Below are 18,075 nucleotides of genomic sequence, written 5' to 3' on the forward strand. Positions count from 1 at the left end.
CACTGCTCCAGAGCAGGGGTCACCCTCTGAGGGTGCAACCGTGCGTGAATCAGTGTCTCCAAACGGAGCAGGGCCTGGCGCAAGTGCTCAGTAAATACTTGTTGAGGGATGAGTCAATGAGTGATCAAATGCAATAAAGTGACCCACTTGTTTTCGAGAGTAATCTGATCATGTTACTCACCTCTTTCATCTCCAGCTGGCTCTGTTTCACTCAGTAATGCTGAAGCCCTTACCATGGCCTACAAGGCCCCATGCATTCTGGATTCTTCACACCTCCCGACTCTCATCTCCTTTTTTTTTTTTTTTAAGGATTTTATTTATTTATTCATGAGAGACACACACAGAGAGAAAGGAGAGGCAGAGACACAGGCAGAGGCAGAAGCAGGCTCCATGCAGGGAGCCCGATGTGGGACTCGATCCTGGGACTCCAGGATCATGCCCTGGGCCGAAGGCAGGTGCTAAACTGCTGAGCCACCCAGGTGTCCCCCTACTCTCATCTCCTGAACTATCCCCCCACTTAACACAGTTCCAACCACATAAGCCTCCCTACTGTCCTTTACACGAAGTATGCTCCTACCTCAGGGTCTTTGCACTTGTCTTTCCCTTCTACTTGGAGCCCTCCTGCCTTGGATACCAGTGTGCCTCCTTCTGCCATTTCCTTAGAGCTCATATCAACTTTCACTTCCTCAGAGAGGCCCTCCCTGATCTTGTGCCTGGTGGAGCTCAGTTGGTTAAGTGTCTGCCTTTAACTCAGGTCATGATCCCAGGGTCCTGGGATTGAGCCCTGCACAAGGCTCCCTGCTCAGTGGAGAGCCTGCTTCTCCCACTCCCTTTGCTCCTCCTCCTGCTTGTGCATGCTGTCAAATAAATTAAAAAAAAATTTTTTTTAAATCACCCTGTCCATCTCCAGTCCCTTATTCTCTGTTGTCTTTGTAACTTTTTTTTTTGTCTTTGTAACTCTTATCACCGCCTGAAATTAGGTTATCTACCTATTTGTTTATATGCTTACTGGGTGTTTCCCTGTCCTATTTGTGTTTGTTGTAAGCTTCATGTGGAGACAGGCCTGCGTTTTGTTCATTGCTGCATCCTGAGCGCCCAGCACAGATCCTGGCACATTGTAGTTGCTCAGGAAATCCTTATTGTACAAAACAATGGGAGAGGGAGAGAGAGAGAGAGAGAGGAGAACCTGGACCCTGTCAAACAGCAATATATTTCTATTTTTCACAGCAGAAAAGAAAACAAGGAACTTTACTAAAAGAACCAAATTTACTTCAGTTTAAGGCAAATTCCACACAGAGACTGTCTCAGAGACGGGTACAGGACCAGACAGTGTAGAAACACCACCATCATGCATGACAGGAAGGGAAGCGGTGTGGGACAGCAGACAGGGCGGGGGCCTGGTCTCCACCCAGGCATGGGATGTGTAGTGGGCTGAAGAGCCCCATGCTGCAGGAGGGGCTGGCATGCATGACTTGCTCCCTGTGGGGGTAAGGGCTGGGCAGCTCTGCAGGCCCAGGGGTGCCATCACCCTTCTCACCTTCCCCACAGCAGGGGCAGGGGCTCCGGCTCAGACACCAGAACCCAAGGCTGAAGGACCAGGGTGGATCTGAGGTGACAGGATGGAACAGGGTGACCCTAAGGGCCAAGACGGCCTGGGGTGAGGGGTCACACTGCTGGGGAGTGGGATGCGGGAAGCTGGGCATGGCATGAATGGACCCTAGGGACACCAGAGCGGAAGGTAAACCTGGGACTATCTGGTCAATCCTCTTGCCCTACTTCTGAGTCCCAGAAGGCAGAAGGGCCTTGCCTGGGCTCCCCCAGGCAGGGGCTAGATGCAGGGCTCGAACCCAGGACTCTTAGCTCCGATCCCTAGGGGCAGTGTGAGAGTGCTGGGGCAGGACTGCTCCTTCCAAGGCATCCAGGGCGGCAGCAGAGGACGGGGCTCGGAGGGCCCTGGGCAGCCATGGCAGAAGGAGGGGATCCCTGGAGCCAGGAGTCAACTATAGAGGTGCCTGTGGGCCCACACCCAGGAGACACTTGTGGATCTATGTATCTAAAACCAGCGTCATTCCAGAAAGGACTCTGTGCCCGTAAAGCCTCCATTCCTCACCCATCATGTGGCCTGTGGCCTACCATCACAGCCTCCTCTTCACAAGTCTGCAGGGCTCCCATGGCATGCAAGTATCCCTGGGAGGGGTCACACGTTCAGGCGTCCCTGCAAGCCCATCAGCCCCGCAGGGTTCACTGGAAACAGGGACGGGGTAGATACTGGGGTGGGAGGTCAGGGGCCAGGTGTAGGAGTAGACACCACAGGAGGAGGGGAGAGACTAGAGCCCTGGAGGAGAGAGGCCCAGCTCAGGCTTCAGGGCTGTCTAGGAACAGATGAGATTGCCCAGTTGGGCTGGGGGGAGGACCCCAATCCTCCAGACTGTTAACACCTTCCTGGCTGGGCTAGAACCAGGTGTCCAGGGGAAACGAGAAAGGCAGGGGCCCGGAACCTCACCTCCACCACCTGTACCCTCCAATTCCCTGGGTACGGGCCATGAGGCCAGGAAAGCAGAGAGGAGTCTTCAGAGGCCCCGTCCCCCGCCGGCCTCCCAGGCACACACGTTACAAAGGCTAGGCATGGCATAGTGTGAGGGGGTCTGGGGGCCCCGCCTATGCTGCCACGGGCCTCCCCAGGCCCCAGCGCCTGCCACAGGTCAGGGGGCCTCGGGAAGAGCGCTCAGATGTGTGTGTGCAGGGGGGAGGCCGGGGGCGTGTGGGCTGGGGACTGTGGGGGCGAGGGCTCTGGGGCCACGGGCGGGGGGCGCGGGCGGATGCCCTGTGACTTCATGTAGGACACCAGCTGGTCAGGAATCTCGGCCAGCACATCGCGGGCCAGGCGCGCCATGCTCAGCACGTGGTTGCCAGTGCGGTCCACGTAGTCCCTGAAGGGCACGAACTGCCAGAGGAAGGCAGGTCAGGCAGGGTCTCCGGCGGGAGCTGAGGAGGGGGGCCCCCCAGTCTCCAGGCCTGGGACCCCGCCCCACTCCACCCCAGCCTCTTCTCTCCCCTTTCAACACCTCCTCCTGCTGGTGAGTTCTGAAGGGCTAGTCTGTGCGCCCAGCAGATGCCTCCTGAGCGCCTATCCCAGGCCAGGGTACACCCCAAAAGGAGCCCTTCGTCCTTGAAGCCTGGGCACCCAGCACAGGGACTTAGCCAGCACTCCGGAAATGCTGAATGAACCCCCTGGCTCCCCATCTCCCCCAACCTCTCTGTCTCTCTTCCTCTTCGGTCTCTGGGCCCCACACCTAAAGTCAGGCCCCTCTGGCTTCCTCCCAGGGGGTGGCCCCCACCCCCCATCCCCCACCCCCAGAGTGCCTCAGCTCACTCCTGCCTCCCGGCCTTTCCATGCGTGCGACCCCCCTCTCAGACTGCCCCTGCTCTGGTGCCCAGCCTCCTAACTGGTCTCCAACATTGGAATGCCCCTCCCCACCCCCATTTTTTTAATCCAGGGCGTCTGGAGAAGGTGGAGCCTCTATATTCCCAATCTCCTACACACTGCAGGACAGTCACAAACAGAAGTGCTTACTAAGGTGCATTCTGAGGCTTGACTGGGCAGGGACACCCTGGAGACAAAGATGCGTGTGCCCGCTATGTGTGCCATCCGACACGACAGGTTAAGACACGGGTCCAGTTAGCCAAGCAATGCCCGCTCCTGGAGAGGGCTAGAGCAACGCTAAAGACACCTCCACCTTCGAGCGTTCTAACTGGGAAGGCAGCCCCGCGGAAGACACTGGGAAGTGCAAGTAAGGTGTCAGTGCTCTGCAGGGACTAGGGAGGCCTGGGGGCCCAGGGAGGCCTGGGCGGAGCATTGTGGTCAGGGCAGCAGCCTTAGCAGTGTGTCTCAGAGTGGTAGAAAAGGGTCCAGCCGGGGAGGAGGGGTGACCCAAAGACTGCTTCCTGTTCCCTTCTACGGTGGCCAGGCTACTCTGCGGCTCTCTCCAGGGGCCCTTTCCAGAGAAGTCTCTAAAAGGGGGTACAGGGGGCATGGGGGAGGACTCAGTCAGTTAAGTGTCTGCCTTTGGCTCAGGTCATGATCTCAGGGTCCTGGGTTCGAGTCCCACATTGAGGGAGCCTGCTTCTCCCTCCCCCTGTCACTCCCCCTGCTTGTGCGCTCTCTCCCTCCCTGTCAAATAAAGTAATTAAAAATAAAATTAAACTAAACTAAAATAAACAAAACAAAACAAACAAACAAAACAAACAAAATAAAATAAAATAAAATAAAATAAAATAAAATAAAAATAAATAAATAAAATGGGATATGAGGTCCGCCTGGCTAGAGGGGTTCTGGCATCTTCCTGGGGCAGGCAGGCTTTGGGCTTCACCTGCACGATGTCCCTCTCCGCCAGCTTCCCCCGAGAGGAGATCCGCACATCGTCGCCATCCAGCTCCACCATGGCTGTGGGAGGAGAGGCAGTGGCTGTGGGGTGAATCCAGGGTGGGCACCTGGGCCCTGCAGGGCCCATCCCGGACAGAGGCTGTCAGACCAGACTCCCAGGTTGGAGAGGAGGAGGCTGAGGCCAGGAGACGGGGGCAGCCCGCAGGTAAGTGACTTCCAGCCCAGCGCTCTAGCTTCACCATCCTCGGGGTTGGAGGAGGCAGGAGTGACCGGCCCTCCTCCCCACAGCCCTGGGACGTGGGCGTAGGTGCACACCGTGACACACCCTTCCCTGTGCAAACAGACACACCCAGACCCAGATGGCCACACCCAGCCAGCAGCTCTCCCTCTGCGGGAAGGCCAAGGCCGTTCCCAAGGGCCTGGAGCCTGCCGGGAAGCATCTGGGGGACGAGCACTCACCGTCGAACTCCGCCTGGCCCACGCCAATGATGATGATGGACATGGGCAGTTTGGCAGCCTGGGGTATCCGAATAGGGTCCAGAGGGGTGGGGCAACGGAAGACAGAAGGACAGAAGAAATGAGAGATAGAAGGACAGAGACACACACAGAGAAAGATCGGAAAGGGGCGAGGGGCAGGGACACAGAACATGGGGAAAAGGTGGGGGGTTTCAGAGAGGAAGGGAGGGTCAAGAGGGGAATAGGGGTCACAGGTCTGCTTCTCTGAGAACCCCCCCCCCCACTCTTCTTCTGTCCCTGGGCCTCCATCAAGTGGACATGTTTGATGTGGGCATCGAGCTGTGCCTGCTGGGGCCGGAGCCCCTCATACAGGGAGACCACCCAGGAGGGGGAGCCATGGTCCTTACCCCCCCCTCCCCCGTTGCTAGGCTCCCACTTGGACTGGCCAGGCTGGGCTGGGATCTGGGGCAGTGGTACTAGAGGTGGGTTAAGAGGGAGCCGGAGGCGTTGAGAGGAAATGGACCATCTGGGGTGCGTACAGAGCTCCTCAGGGTGGGGGGACCCCTCACAGGCCAGCACCCCCGCCACCCCTCAAACTGCCCTGCCCAGGAAGCCTCGCCCCAAGGGTTTCTCCAAAGAAGTGGGAAGGCCCGCCGCCCGCCCCCAGCTCACATTGACGATAGCCTCCTTGGTCTGTGCCATGTCGGAGATGACCCCGTCCGTGATGATGAGCAGCACCGAGTACTGGGAGCCGTCCTGCACCGCGGCCGCCGTCCTGGGGGGCGGGGGCCGCAGTCTGTCTGGCCTGCTCTGCGCCCCTCCCTGCCCCCACGACACTTTGGTGGGGGCAACTCTTTGGCAGGAGGGGAGTCTCTTTAGGGTCAGGGCTCCCTGAAAGGCGAGTCAGTGGAAGAACCACCCCCTCCCACCTTCCTGAGAGGACAGGCAGGGACGCCCTCACGGCTGAGCCGCCGGGGTGGGAGTCCAGTGGCCGCACCACTCACCTGGCCACGTGGGTGACCACGGGGGCGAAGTTGGTGGGGCCGTAGAGCTGCACCGTGCGCAGGCTGTGGTGGTACGCCTCCAGGATGCCGTCGATGCCGCAGCATGAGGGGTTCTCCTGGTTGCCATTCTGGGGGCACCGGGGATAGGGAGGCTGAGCCCAGGAAGGAGGGCGGAGTAGGAGGGCAGCGGGGTTTCTGGGGGGTGGGGGTACAGCCAGGGTGGGGAAGGCCAGCCCATCCCGTCTGCGATCTCCTAGCCTCTTCTCTGGTGGGAGCAGGGGAGAGAGCCCCCTTGGCATCCCATGTCCCAACTGCACCATGTCTCCACTGCACCTCCCCTGTGTCTGGTCAGGAAAAGGAGGCCAGAGCCCACTGTGGGTGGCATCAGACATGGAGGGGAGGTGCTGGTGAGCAAGGTGCACCGTGGGCTTCTGGAGGCCCTGCTCCAAGCCCCCCTACAGATAGCAGGCCATATGTCTAGGCGGGGAGGATGGGAGATACCCCCTGCCCAGGCTTGCCACCACACCCGAGCCCAGTCAGCCCTCAGCTCGTCCACCCAGGACCTCCTACCAGCGGGAACTCGTGGGACACCCTCCCGTCAGGAGGCAGCTTGGCCCCGAAGCCAAGTGCAGGGAACATCTTGTCACTGTCGTAGTGTTGAATGATCTCCCCGACGGCGGTCAGCGCCAGCGCATAGGCGTTCAGCTGGTAGGGGCTCATGTAGTGCAGGGACGTGGACTGCGATGGGTTCCCTGGGACACGGGACACAGGGACACGTGCTAGTCTCAACACTCCATGCACCGTGGGCTCCAAATGCACAAGGGGGTGTCCAATGGGACCCCTAATTTTCTTTATTCTTGACTCCCTTCTTTTTCTCCTGCCACATTTTCAACGCTTCAGTAAATCCTGGTTGCTAAACCTTCAAAATATATGCAGCACCTCACCTACTTCTCCCCCCTCTGAGACCCCCCCATCCCCTTGCCGGCAGGAACCCAGAGGCCCAGACCAATTCCCAGCTTCCACTCTCATGCCTGCAGTCCAGCCAGAGGAGCTGTCAAACCCCAGGCAGCTAGGCCATGCCTCTTCCCTGCTTCAAAGGCTCTCATTTCACCCAGAAGGAGACCTACAATCCTTATGGGGGGCGGTGCACAGGTCCCACAGGGTCCAGCCTCCAGTTATCTCCCTCCTTGCCTCCCACCATCCCCTCTCCTCACTCACTCAGGCGTGGCCCCCTGCCATCCCCACCTCAGGGCTCTGCCATAGCGTGTCCTTCTGCTTTGGGGAAGCACAGATGTACACATGGCTCACTCCCTCTATGCAAGTGCCCCCTTCACATTGTGGTCCCTTAGTGGCCTCCTGAAAATTACAGCCTCCACCCAACACTCCCTATCCCTCTTGCCGGCTTCAGTTTTTCCCATAGCCCTCATCACCACCAATAACTGCCCATATTTTGCTTATGAATCAGGGGTTCAGCGGCACAGACTGCCAAGGAACAGATCCTGCTACAGCTGTGACTGTTCGATGGCTCCTTAACCTCTCAGCCTCACCTCCTCATGTACAGCGTGGGGATAACAGTCCCACCTCCTGGGATTGTTGTAAGGATGGAGCAGGTGTGATTCTTAGAATTCACCTCGTTGTTAGTATTACAGTTCCTCCCAGCTCAGACATCCTGCCACTCTCGGATGCTGGGGCCCATCAAAGACCTGGGCTGCTTCTGAGAAGCATGGAAATGAGCACTGGGCACTGCTAACAGGGGTCCAGACTCCAAGGAAAGTTGTGATGTTTCTAACCATGTGAAGCTGGGCACTGATTGCTCTTGGTGACTCACTCAGAGCCCCACCCTAGAGGAGGTCAGAGGTGGGAAGGGAGCCGGGGCTGGGAACTGGGGTTCCTGCCCTCGCTGAGGACCACAGAGCTCCCCTCCAGCCTGTGGGTTGGGCTGTGCAGAGGATGTGAGATTTGATCCTGTAAGGAAACACCTTTTCTCCAGCACTCTCCCATGGACCCAGAGCCCAGATTTGTTAGTGACTACAGTCCAAGCTGGGGATACTTCCGCCATCTTGGTTATACCTTTGGCTCTCCTGGCCTAAGTACCTCCTTCTTGGTGAGGCCAGAGAATATGGAAGAGCGGGCTCCCTGTGAGGGCCAACTATCACAGCTCTGAAAAGTCCTCCCCTTTCTTGCCCTCAGTCTCCCTCTGGCTCCTCTGCCCATCTCCCCACTCACCATTGGAGGCTGTGAAATCGATGGCCACTGTGAAGTTGATCTGGGTCCTGGAAGAGGAAGAGAAGCAGAGGAGTTACCTGGACAGGGAAAAATCTGGCTTCCACCCCAGCCCCACAGCTTGCCATATATGTAGCCTTGGTGAAGTCACTCATTTTCTTCTAGTTCTGGAAAATGGGGATAGGAAATGCCAGCCACACACTGCACATCCCTGCCCTCCAGAATTGTTGTGAGCATAAGAAGTAGTCAGTGTGAAAGCTCTCTGAAGGGATTACGCTCTGTGTGGGCACATGGTGATGATTACTTGTTTCCTCCCCAAACCCTGCCCCTAGAGGCCCACCTGAGTCCAGTGAAGTAGGGTCTCACTGTTTCTGGCTCAAATTCACAGTCATATTCAGGGTTAACACTTATTTGACAAAAAAAGAGCCAAAGAGATATTGTGCATCTCTGAGGCAAGAACAAGACACCACCCATAATGCTGTCTTGCCCAAAACTTGAAACTGAACCTGAGTGAGCTTCCAGAGCTATCTCCCAGTTTACAGGAAATACAGGAGACAGAGGAACATGTTAAATGACGTTAAATGGTGGAGAGTGCCTAGGTGGCTCAGTCAGGTAAGCATCTGCCTTCAGCCCGGGTCATAATCCCAAGGTCCTGGGATGGAGCCCCACTTGGGCTCCCTGCTCAGGGGGGAGCCTGCTTCTCCCTCTGCCTCTGCTGCTCCCCCTACTTGCACTCTCTGGCTCTCTCTATCTCTCTGTCAAATAAATACAAAAAAATTTGTAAATGTAACAATAAATGATAGCAGGGGGATGCAGCCAGTAAAAGCCAGTCTGGGGGAACCCTGTGAGGAGTCCAGGCCCCCCAAGACCTTGTGAATCAGAATCCCTCGGTGGGGAGCAGGAATCTGTTTTGGCAAATCCTCAGGTGCTTGGGGGAATCAACAGATGAAAAGAGAATTAAGGGATGAATCAACCAATCACAATATGTGGACCTTGCCTGGATTTCTGATTCAAATAAACCAATTAAACAACTTTATAAGACAACTGGGAGAATTTGAACACTGACTAGATATTTGGTGTTAAGGGGCTATTTGATTTTTAGGTATAATTATGGCATTGTGTTTCTATTTTACAAAGAGAAAGCCCTTACATTTTAGAGCTACATCCTGAAGTACTGGGGGCGGGGAGAAAATATGATGTCTGTGATTTGATTCAAAACAACTGGACAAAAGGGAGCATGCATGGAACACGACTGGCCAGGAGTTGGTAACTGGTGAATCTGGGTGAAAGATTCTTGGGGTTTGTTATACCTTCTCTCTACTTTTGCATGTATTTTAGAATTTTTCCATAATTAAAAGTTTGGTTTTGAGGATGCAGATTCAGGGTTGAAGCTTTCTGAGGGTTTGTTTGTTCTAGGTTCTGTACTAGATGCTGATAGAACAAAGCCAACAAGATAGGAGTCCCTGATAAAGTCTAGTCTTGTGGTTTTTATTCTGCAGTGACCACAGAGTCACCAAGGGAGCTTGTTTGAAAGGAGGATCCCAGGGCCCCACTTGCAAGGATGCCACATCAGTCCATCTGAGAGGGGGTTCCAGAATCTACTTCTTCAACAGACATTCCCTGACCTCATCCAGGGATGGATCCTGGGAAGGGGGTTCTGGGATCACCTTTAGGGACACCGTTCTGGTGGTTCCAAGATGGGCTGATATAAGATCAGCCACAGCCCTCTCTCCACCTGACCACAGAGGAGCTGATGCTCATGGAACCATCGTCCCCCAGGAAGGGTGAAGGACATGGTTAGCAGGAGACCCAAGGCAGGGTCTGCTGGCCAGAGATGGTCCAGAGATGGTCCATGCTCTTTCCCTTTGTCTACTGTCTGGGGACAGAGCATCCAGAGGATTCCAACCTCTGAGGGACACGGAACCACAAGATGTCAAGAGCCTAGGTTCCCAACTGACTGTGTGTGGAGCATCTCCCCACCCATCCCTGCCACCCCATGAATGAAAAATAAGCCTTTGTTTATATTAAGGCTTAAGGTCACAGGATTATTTGTGAAAGCAGTTGGCCTGTACTATTCATCTGCTGTTTGTTGTCAGTTCTCACTGGGGAATAGAGAGATTGTGTGTCTGTGTTAGAGGAAGGGAGACACTTGGAAGGAAAGAGCTCTACTCCTAGGGCCACCATCCAGAGGGTGGTTCTGGACTATGGGACGAGAGCAGAAGGACACCTCCAGCCAGGCGCATCCAAATAAGGGTGAGGGAAGAGGCAAGCCTTACTCCTTAATTGGTCTTCGCCTGCTCTGGGTTCTGAAATGACTCAGGGAGGGAAGGGGCTGGAAAGCAGGTACTTTTGTGGGATAGCTACTCCCTGCAGGCTCGCCCCTCCTGCCTAAGGGCAGAGCAGGACAGACGCAGGCTGCTGAGCAACCAGTTCCATCTCTGACACGGGCCGAGGTGGCTATTCCCTTTCTCTCGGGCCAGGTGGACAGGGGAGGGAGGCTGGGGAAGGGAAGATCCTGAGACTAATGCCTCCATCAGCTGCCTGCCTGGACACGCAGGCTGGGCTCTCACTCCCTGGAGTCAGCTCTCTCACTCAGGTCTCTGGAGAGGACGAAGAGGTGTGAGGGAGGGCGAGGGCTGGCGCCAGCATGCTAACTTGCCGGGTACTGGCGGCGCCAGCTTTGCGCAGAAGGCTGGCCTCTGAGGGCTCCTTCTCGATGAGACATCACAGCGCACCCAGCCCTTTCACTCTACTGTCTCTGCCTGCATTACACCCCACCTGGTAGCTATGAGGCAGGTAGGGCCGGGATTATTCATTACTATGGAAGAAATGCAGCATGTGTGAACAGAAGGAACCCTGCCACTGGCTGGGCATGTGGCCACCAGCAAGTTACAGAAAATGCAGATAATCATCCTCCCCCTGCCCACTGTGTTCTGTAAATTAGGGGCACTATGCAAAGGAGGATAAATAGGATGTGGATTTTTTGAAAATGAGCAGGTGCTATAGAATGTAAGTGCGGGTTGCTCCATGGGCTAGGGAACAGGGCAGTTTCGATGGGGGAAGGGACCAAGGGCAGGGTCTGGAGTGGGTTCAGAGGAGGGACAGGGAGGGGCAGCAGGGGCCTCTGGGTGACTACAGCGAGGCGTGTGCTCAGTAGGTAGAAGGAGAGCTTGCAACCTTGAAACCAGCTTCAAGGCAGCAGGGCGTGGTGTCATGGGAGAGTAAGTGTGGCTTCCCAGGGCCTGACTTTTCCCTCTGCCCTAGAGAACCTGGTAGCCAAGTGCCTGCTTGGCTGGGATGAGCCTTTGGCAGCTACCCTGCCTCTCGTCTTTCCAGACAGGTGTAGTCACTCACCTGCCTGCACCTGTGGGCTCTCGGCTACCCACACCCTAACCTGGCACCTGTTCTGGCAGGGAGCATACTCTCTTTCTGTGAGCTGTTGGCTGGAGCCTGCAGGCCTTCCTGCCTGCCTTGGCCTGGATGCCAACCCCTCTGGTTCTTTTTGCTCCTTAAACTCGTGTTTGACCACCTGTTGGCCTTGGGATCATCTGATGGCTCACCGCCCCCCCCAGAGCCTCCTGCCCCTTAGAGGTCCCTGATGACACTGGGCAGGTTAATCATGGCCCCCCCACCCCCTGACAGACCAGACATCAGAAGCTCAGAGAAGGAAGGGCCATTAGAATTCACTTAACTCCAGTCTCTGTTTATAGAGGTGGAAACTAATACTCAGGGAGGGAAAGTGATCTGGCCAAAGTAACCTAGCAAATTCATGGCGAGGCAGGGCCTAGAACCTGGGTGTCCTAATTCCTAGTCCAGAGCTCTTTCCACCTCCCTAAGCCCTTGGCTCTCTTTGTCAGGGAGTCCCTACCATGCCTGGGTCCCACCCCCACAGGTCCCAGGCTGGCCTCCGTGGCTCAAGAGCAGCCTCTGCGGCCACTCAGGATCCAGGGGCACGCGGGGCTCTGGGCAAGTTGTCTGAGGCCAGAGATGGGAGTTTGCTCACAGCTCACAGGCTATGTCCAGGGCCTCAGAGGGGCCAGGGTGGGGCCCCTTCCCACTCTCTGAAGCCAAAGAAACTGAGCTGGATCTCTTCTCACCCTCCTTTGATGTAGTCAAGAAATGTGCACTCTGATTCCACAGCAAAGGAAAGCAGCGTGACCTTGAAAACAAAACAGAGTTTGGTCAGCAGGGAGCTCAGGGCTGGTTTGCGGAAAGTGAAGGAGCAGGGAGTATGCACCAAGTTTGCAGACTCTGTCACATACGGTACCCACAAGGACCCTACAAAGTACAACTATTATCTCATCTTATAGACAAGGAAACAGGTTCAAAGAGGCAATGCAGCATGCCCAAGGACACCACCGGAGCCTGGTCGAGTGAGCCCAAACCCGGGTCTGTCTGACTCCAGAGCCTGCCTCCTTGACCATGATGCTCAGCTGCATCCCAGCAGGGCACGTTCTCTGTCACTGGAGCACCGGGGCTCAAGCCAAGAGCACAAGTTTCCCCTAAGTGGGTCCGTGCGTGGAGTGTAGAAGACAGGGGGTCTTCCTGAAACAGGCCTAACAACCTGCCACTGCTGACAAGGCCCTTGCCGTGCTAACGATAGATCCCAAATCTTTACCTTCTCAGCCCCAAGACCCTCATAAAGCAGCCTGTTCTCTCTTGGGAGGTAACTGACCTGGGGCTCCCTCCAGAGCACACGCTGCCGTTCAACCTCTGCCCCCTGTCGGCTTTGGCATTGGCTTTGCCTAGACAGGCAGCTACCTGGCAGCTTATTACGATAATGATTTAGGATCGTGGAGACAAGTAAGTGAAAGCCTGGCTGCCAAAATCAATTAAATGAGGCAAGATTTGGAAGCAGGGGAACTTTTACTTGTGTCAGAGAACTTGACCCTAGAATTTGGGGAACCCTCTACTGGTGCAGACTCTGCTATCTTTATCAACTCTCTGGATAGGCCAGGGAGGGCCTCTGCTTGATATTAGCCCAAATAAGGGGAGGGTGTGTGGGCGCTGCGCTGGGCCTTGGAGACCCCACCTGCTGTGATTACAGTGTTAGGCGCCTGGATGGACAAAGCCTCCCTTCCATAGGAGTGGACTATGGCAGCGGCCTCCACCCTGACTGATGACCACCAGCCTCCCTGGGGAGCTTTTAAAACCTCCTGCAGCCTGGCTGAGGACCCCAAACCAATTATATCAGTTTAGGGAGTAGGGCTCTGGCCCTGGATCTTTTCTTAGCTCCTCACATGAGTCTACTCTGCAGCTGGGGGTTGAACCCCACTCCCCACTCCCATCCCCCAAAGGCCCTGGGATGAAGTAGTTCCCTAACCTGCCTGACCATATGGATACCCAGGGCCTTGCTGCTCAAAGTGTGGTCCCTGGGCCAGCAGCAGCAGTATCACCCTGATGCTGATTAGAAAGGTGGACATGCAGATTCTTGGCATTTTACCAAGATCCCCAGAAGATTCTGCACATAGTAAGTAAGGTATGAGAGAAGCTGTAAATATGGGTTCCTAGGCCCCAGCCTAGGCCTCCTAAAATGGAAGCCCAGGGAATAGACTAGGCATTTGTTTTTTTAAAAAAGATTTTATTGATTTATTTGAAAGAGAGAGAGAGATTGCAAGAAGGGGAGAGGGGAAGAGGGAGAAGCAGACTCCCTGCTGAGCGGAGAGCTCAATGCAGGACTCTATCCCAGGACCCTGGGATCATGACCTGAGCCAAAAGCAGATGTTTAACGAACTGCACCACCCAGGTGTCCTGGGCATGTGCGTTTAATAAGCATCCCGAACTGGGACGCCTGGGTGGTGCAGTCGGTTAAGCATCTGACTCGATTTCAGCTCAGGTCATGATCTCAGGGGCATGAGATCGAGACCTACGTTGGGCTCTGGGCTCAGAAGGGTGTCTGCTGGAGATTTTCTCTCCCTCTCCCTCTGCCCCTCCAGATCATATGTACTGTCTCTTTCTCTCTCTCTCAAATAAATAAATAAATCTTTAAAAAAAAAAAAAAAGCATCCTGGGCCCTGACTGATATTTTTATGGTGAAGACTGACCCAAGACAAATAATGTCCCCTCTGGGTGTCAGTTTCCTTATCTCTAAGAAAACTGAAGATCAGTGGTTTTTGGGCAGCCCTGGTGGCACAGGGGGTGATCCTGGAGACCCTGGATCGAGTCCCACATCGGGCTCTCTGTATGATGCCTGCTTCTCCCTCTGCCTGTGTCTCTGCCTTTCTCTCTCTGACTCTATGAATAAATAAATAAAAATCTTAAAAAAAAAAAAAGATCAGTGGTTTTCAAACTTTGTGTGTGTGTGTGTGTGTGTGTGTGTGTGTGTGTGTTAGCTGTACATCCAAGATTTCTCAGCTGGGGAAGGTGCTGCGTCCCCTAGGGGCATGAGAATGTGTGGGAAAATTTCAGGGGTCTCCCAGTGACTGTGGCACTACCAATAGCCATGGGCCGAGGCCAGGAGTGCTAAGCACCCCACAATGCACAGGGAAGTCCTGGGAGATGAAGAATGATCCTGTCCAACATGCTGACAGCATTCCCACTGAGAAACACTGCAGCTTTTCCAAGCCTGACTGGGAAACAGAATCATTCCCCTTTGAATGAGCAGAGTACTTTGCAGTTTACAAGTTCTCGTCTCCAGCTCTCTGTCAGAGCCACCCAGTGCAAAAAGCAGGGTAGGGATGATTTATTAGCCCCATTTTACAAATGGAGAAAATAAGGGTCCTCAGAGGAACCTCAGAGCTCCCTAATGAGGACCTCTTCTGGGTCTGGAGTTGCAGTTTACTTAAATCTAATGACTAAATGTGGCTACATTAGCTGATGGGGCTATGGACCTCTACAGTGGGGAGGGCAGGAAGGAAGCAGCTCTGAATATATTTGCAGGGCAAAGACATTGGCTTGTACAAGAAATGCACTGTGGGCTGTACCTCAGGACCTTTACACATGCTCATCCCTACAGCTATTATTCCCTTTCCTCAATATCCTGAATACTTGTTTGCTCACCTTCTTCAAATCTCTGCTCAAACATCACCTTCTTAGAGAAAATCTTTCCTTGACTACTTGATATAAAATAGTAGTTTTGTCTCTGGCATTGCCTAACCCTTTACCTTCTTATGCTTTTTTCCCACAGCACTCACATGTGACAAATACACATATGTGTGTGTGTATATACATATATATGTCTTCTACCTCCCTCACTAAAATATAAGTACCAAGAACCAGATATTTAGGTCTGTCTGCTTCCCAGCTGTATCCTTCATGCCGAGAACATGGTAGCACTCAGGAAATCTTCTTTCTTGGACAAATGCATGAATGTTCTGGAGACTGGCCCCTGGAAGCCACACACTAGTGTAATCCTAGGATCGTCATGACAAACAGGGGCAGTGCCAGCTACCAGCTCTCAACTGAACTGTAGTGCTGCCTGCCATCTCTAGCTCTGTGACCTTGGGTGAGTCACTTCCCTGCTGGCAGCCTTGGTTTCCTCTCTTCTGATGAGATGTCTGCCTCTCAAGGAAACAACCTGTGAAAAGCACCGCAATGGGGAATTTCCCAGAATTAAGGGCCCCATGCTCACTACTCCTTTTCCTCTCTCTTTCTGCAGGAAGTCCCCACGGGAGTTTCTCTCTGGGATTTCTTATTCTTTACCACAGTGCCTATGTGTGGCCTGCACCATCTATACACCGTCTACCATCCACCGGCTACCCCCCAACCTGTTGCTCCATCGGCCCCACCCCTCCCCACCCCCAACTCTTCAGGTCTGGTTCTCACACTCTGCAGGAACCCACATGGACACGCAGGAGTCCTGACACCAGACATAGCTCAGGCCTCAGGATGCCTGCACCCGGCTGCGGGGGTGGGGTGGGGCTGGGGGGTTGGCTACTCACTGTGCCAGAATTCACGTATTTCTTTTTCTTCATTTTCTTTTTTGGGTTTACCACCTGCATTAAAAAAACAGTTGGCGGGTAAGGAGTGTTTCCAAGCAGTCAGGGCCAGGCTCATAGAGCTTGTAGCCACCCTCAGGTATGGCCTCAGCCCCAACAAGCAGACTGTGGGGCATGAAGACTGGGGAGGGGGGGTACGGGAGGTCCAGGGGAGGAGGGTCCTGGGAAGGTTTTGTGAGATACTGGCATTTAGATTTACGCAAGCGGGCTTCCTGATTAGACCCGGTGTTGCACGACCAAACACACCAGGAATAATATTTATTTAACCTTTTTTCCCCATTGCTCCCCCAGACACAGCCTCCACCCAATGTGGCCAAAGGATGCCCTCTATGCCTGCTCTTGTGTGTTGGCTCAGACTGCTCCCCTCACCCCAAATGCCTTTCCCTCCTCCCTCCACCAATTCCCACCCTCCCTGCTCCTCCTTGGAGATCCAGCCCTAGGGCCTTTGAGGCTCCCCTCTCTACCCCCACCCCCACCCACCTAACAGGACAGTGAGAACTTTCTTAACTGTTCCTCTCATGAAAGCTTTCATCCCAAACCAGACCTGTCATCAGAGAATATAGGACAGGCCTAGGCACATATTTAGTAGATGCTAAAAAAAAAATCACTTATTGGTGGGCTTAACTCAGTGGTCTCAAATGCCCATGCCCTCAATATTTGGCCTTGTTTGGAGACACTTTGGATGTCATGACTCAGGGAGAAGATAGATGCCAGGGACGCTGCTGAACATCATGCCATGCACAGGGCAGCCCCAGCCACCCACCCCCACCCTGCCCCAAGAATCATCAAGTCCAACATTGAGTAGCATGGAGGCTGAGAAGCTGGAGGCCCAGTGAGGGGAGCACCTTGCCTTGTGAGGCCTCCAGGGGGCTTCCACATGGGCTGCATCTATACTGGCCTTCAGCCCCACTGGCTGTTCTGCTTGGGGGGTGGAGTTCAGGCCCCACTTTTCCCTAATCTCCCACCAAAGGAGGCAAGGAGGGTTGATTTTCATACTAGTTCTGTCCTCCACAGGTTTCTGGTGAACTCACTGGCCCTCCCCCCATCTCCCGTTCTTCTGCAGGCAGAGGCAGCAGGCTTTGTCTTTAGCAGAGGACTCTTCTGCCTGAATGAGTGCTGATACCCATTTCTGGGGATCAGGAGACAAGACACAGGGACAGAAACAATTTGCCCAAGGTTGCCTAGTGCTCTGCATGGTGACAAAATTAGAAACCAGGTCCCAGCTCGCAGGCAGATAGAGCTGCCCACCTGGGTGTCGCCCTGATAACAAATACAAATGCAAATATTTATGGGGTTGGGGAAAGATTTGTCTTCAGGAGATAGAGGACAAGAGGAACCAAAAAAGGGAAGCCAGGAATGTGAAAGGAGTTGGAGGAAGGGAGGACCATTCCAGGCTGAGCATCAGCGAGGCTTGCCGGGAACAGGTAGTGTTGAAGGCAGGTATTGGGGGCAGGAGGGTTTGGGCATGGGGTGATGGAGGGAGGGCTTTCCAGTCAGAGGAGATAGTTTGGGGGAGGGGCCATAGAACTGGACTCCAGAACCACAGGGTGGAAGAGTAAACTGGGCTAGCTGGAAGAGAGCCTAGAGCACCAAGTTAAATGTCTGAACATCACCCAGCAGCCAGCAGGGAACTCTGATGACCTCTAAGCTGATAGGGGGGCACGATCACAGCAGACTCTAGGATGCCAGGACCTGGTGGAAATGAGTATGAGGGGAGAAGGAGAGACACCAGGGGCATGTTTACCTGCCCAGTTTTGCCACGTAATGGCTGTGTGACCGCAGGCAAGTTACCTGACCTTCTTGTGCCTCAGTTTCCTCGTCTCTAAAATAGGAGTGAAAAGTACCTACTTTATAGAAAGGTATGGGGATGAAATAGGTCAATACAAGGAAAGTGTTTAGGACACGGTCCGGAATGAAGTAAATACTATATAAGCGCTAGCTGCTATTAATTTTTATTACTACCACAACTACCACCCCCGCTAGTCCAGGTGAGAGGTAATGAGGGCCTGGGGGTTGTTGGAACAGGTACCTAGCTATGACAAAACTCCACTGTCAAGAAGTGACCACAGAC

General features: G+C 54.3%; 1 protein-coding gene across 5 annotated transcripts in view; it reads right to left on the reverse strand.

Moving 5' to 3' along the window:
• Window positions 1-1,247: 1,247 nt before the first annotated feature.
• The window catches only part of CPNE5 (copine 5), a 90,371-nt gene continuing 73,543 nt past the window's right edge, over window positions 1,248-18,075 (reverse strand). For all 5 annotated transcript variants that reach the window (XM_025418598.3, XM_049092547.1, XM_025418597.3 and 2 more), the window contains 9 exons: window positions 15,948-16,001; window positions 12,165-12,226; window positions 8,071-8,117; window positions 6,415-6,596; window positions 5,845-5,972; window positions 5,513-5,615; window positions 4,844-4,901; window positions 4,371-4,444; window positions 1,248-2,944 (listed from right to left, as the gene is read on the reverse strand). In XM_025418598.3, coding sequence (XP_025274383.3) covers window positions 2,726-2,944; window positions 4,371-4,444; window positions 4,844-4,901; window positions 5,513-5,615; window positions 5,845-5,972; window positions 6,415-6,596; window positions 8,071-8,117; window positions 12,165-12,226; window positions 15,948-16,001 — 927 coding nt within the window. In that variant the 3' untranslated portion in view covers window positions 1,248-2,725. The remainder of the gene's footprint in view (window positions 2,945-4,370; window positions 4,445-4,843; window positions 4,902-5,512; window positions 5,616-5,844; window positions 5,973-6,414; window positions 6,597-8,070; window positions 8,118-12,164; window positions 12,227-15,947; window positions 16,002-18,075) is intronic.

Source organism: Canis lupus, chromosome 12 (genome assembly GCF_003254725.2).
Source record: "Canis lupus dingo isolate Sandy chromosome 12, ASM325472v2, whole genome shotgun sequence".
Lineage (NCBI taxonomy): Eukaryota > Metazoa > Chordata > Mammalia > Carnivora > Canidae > Canis > Canis lupus.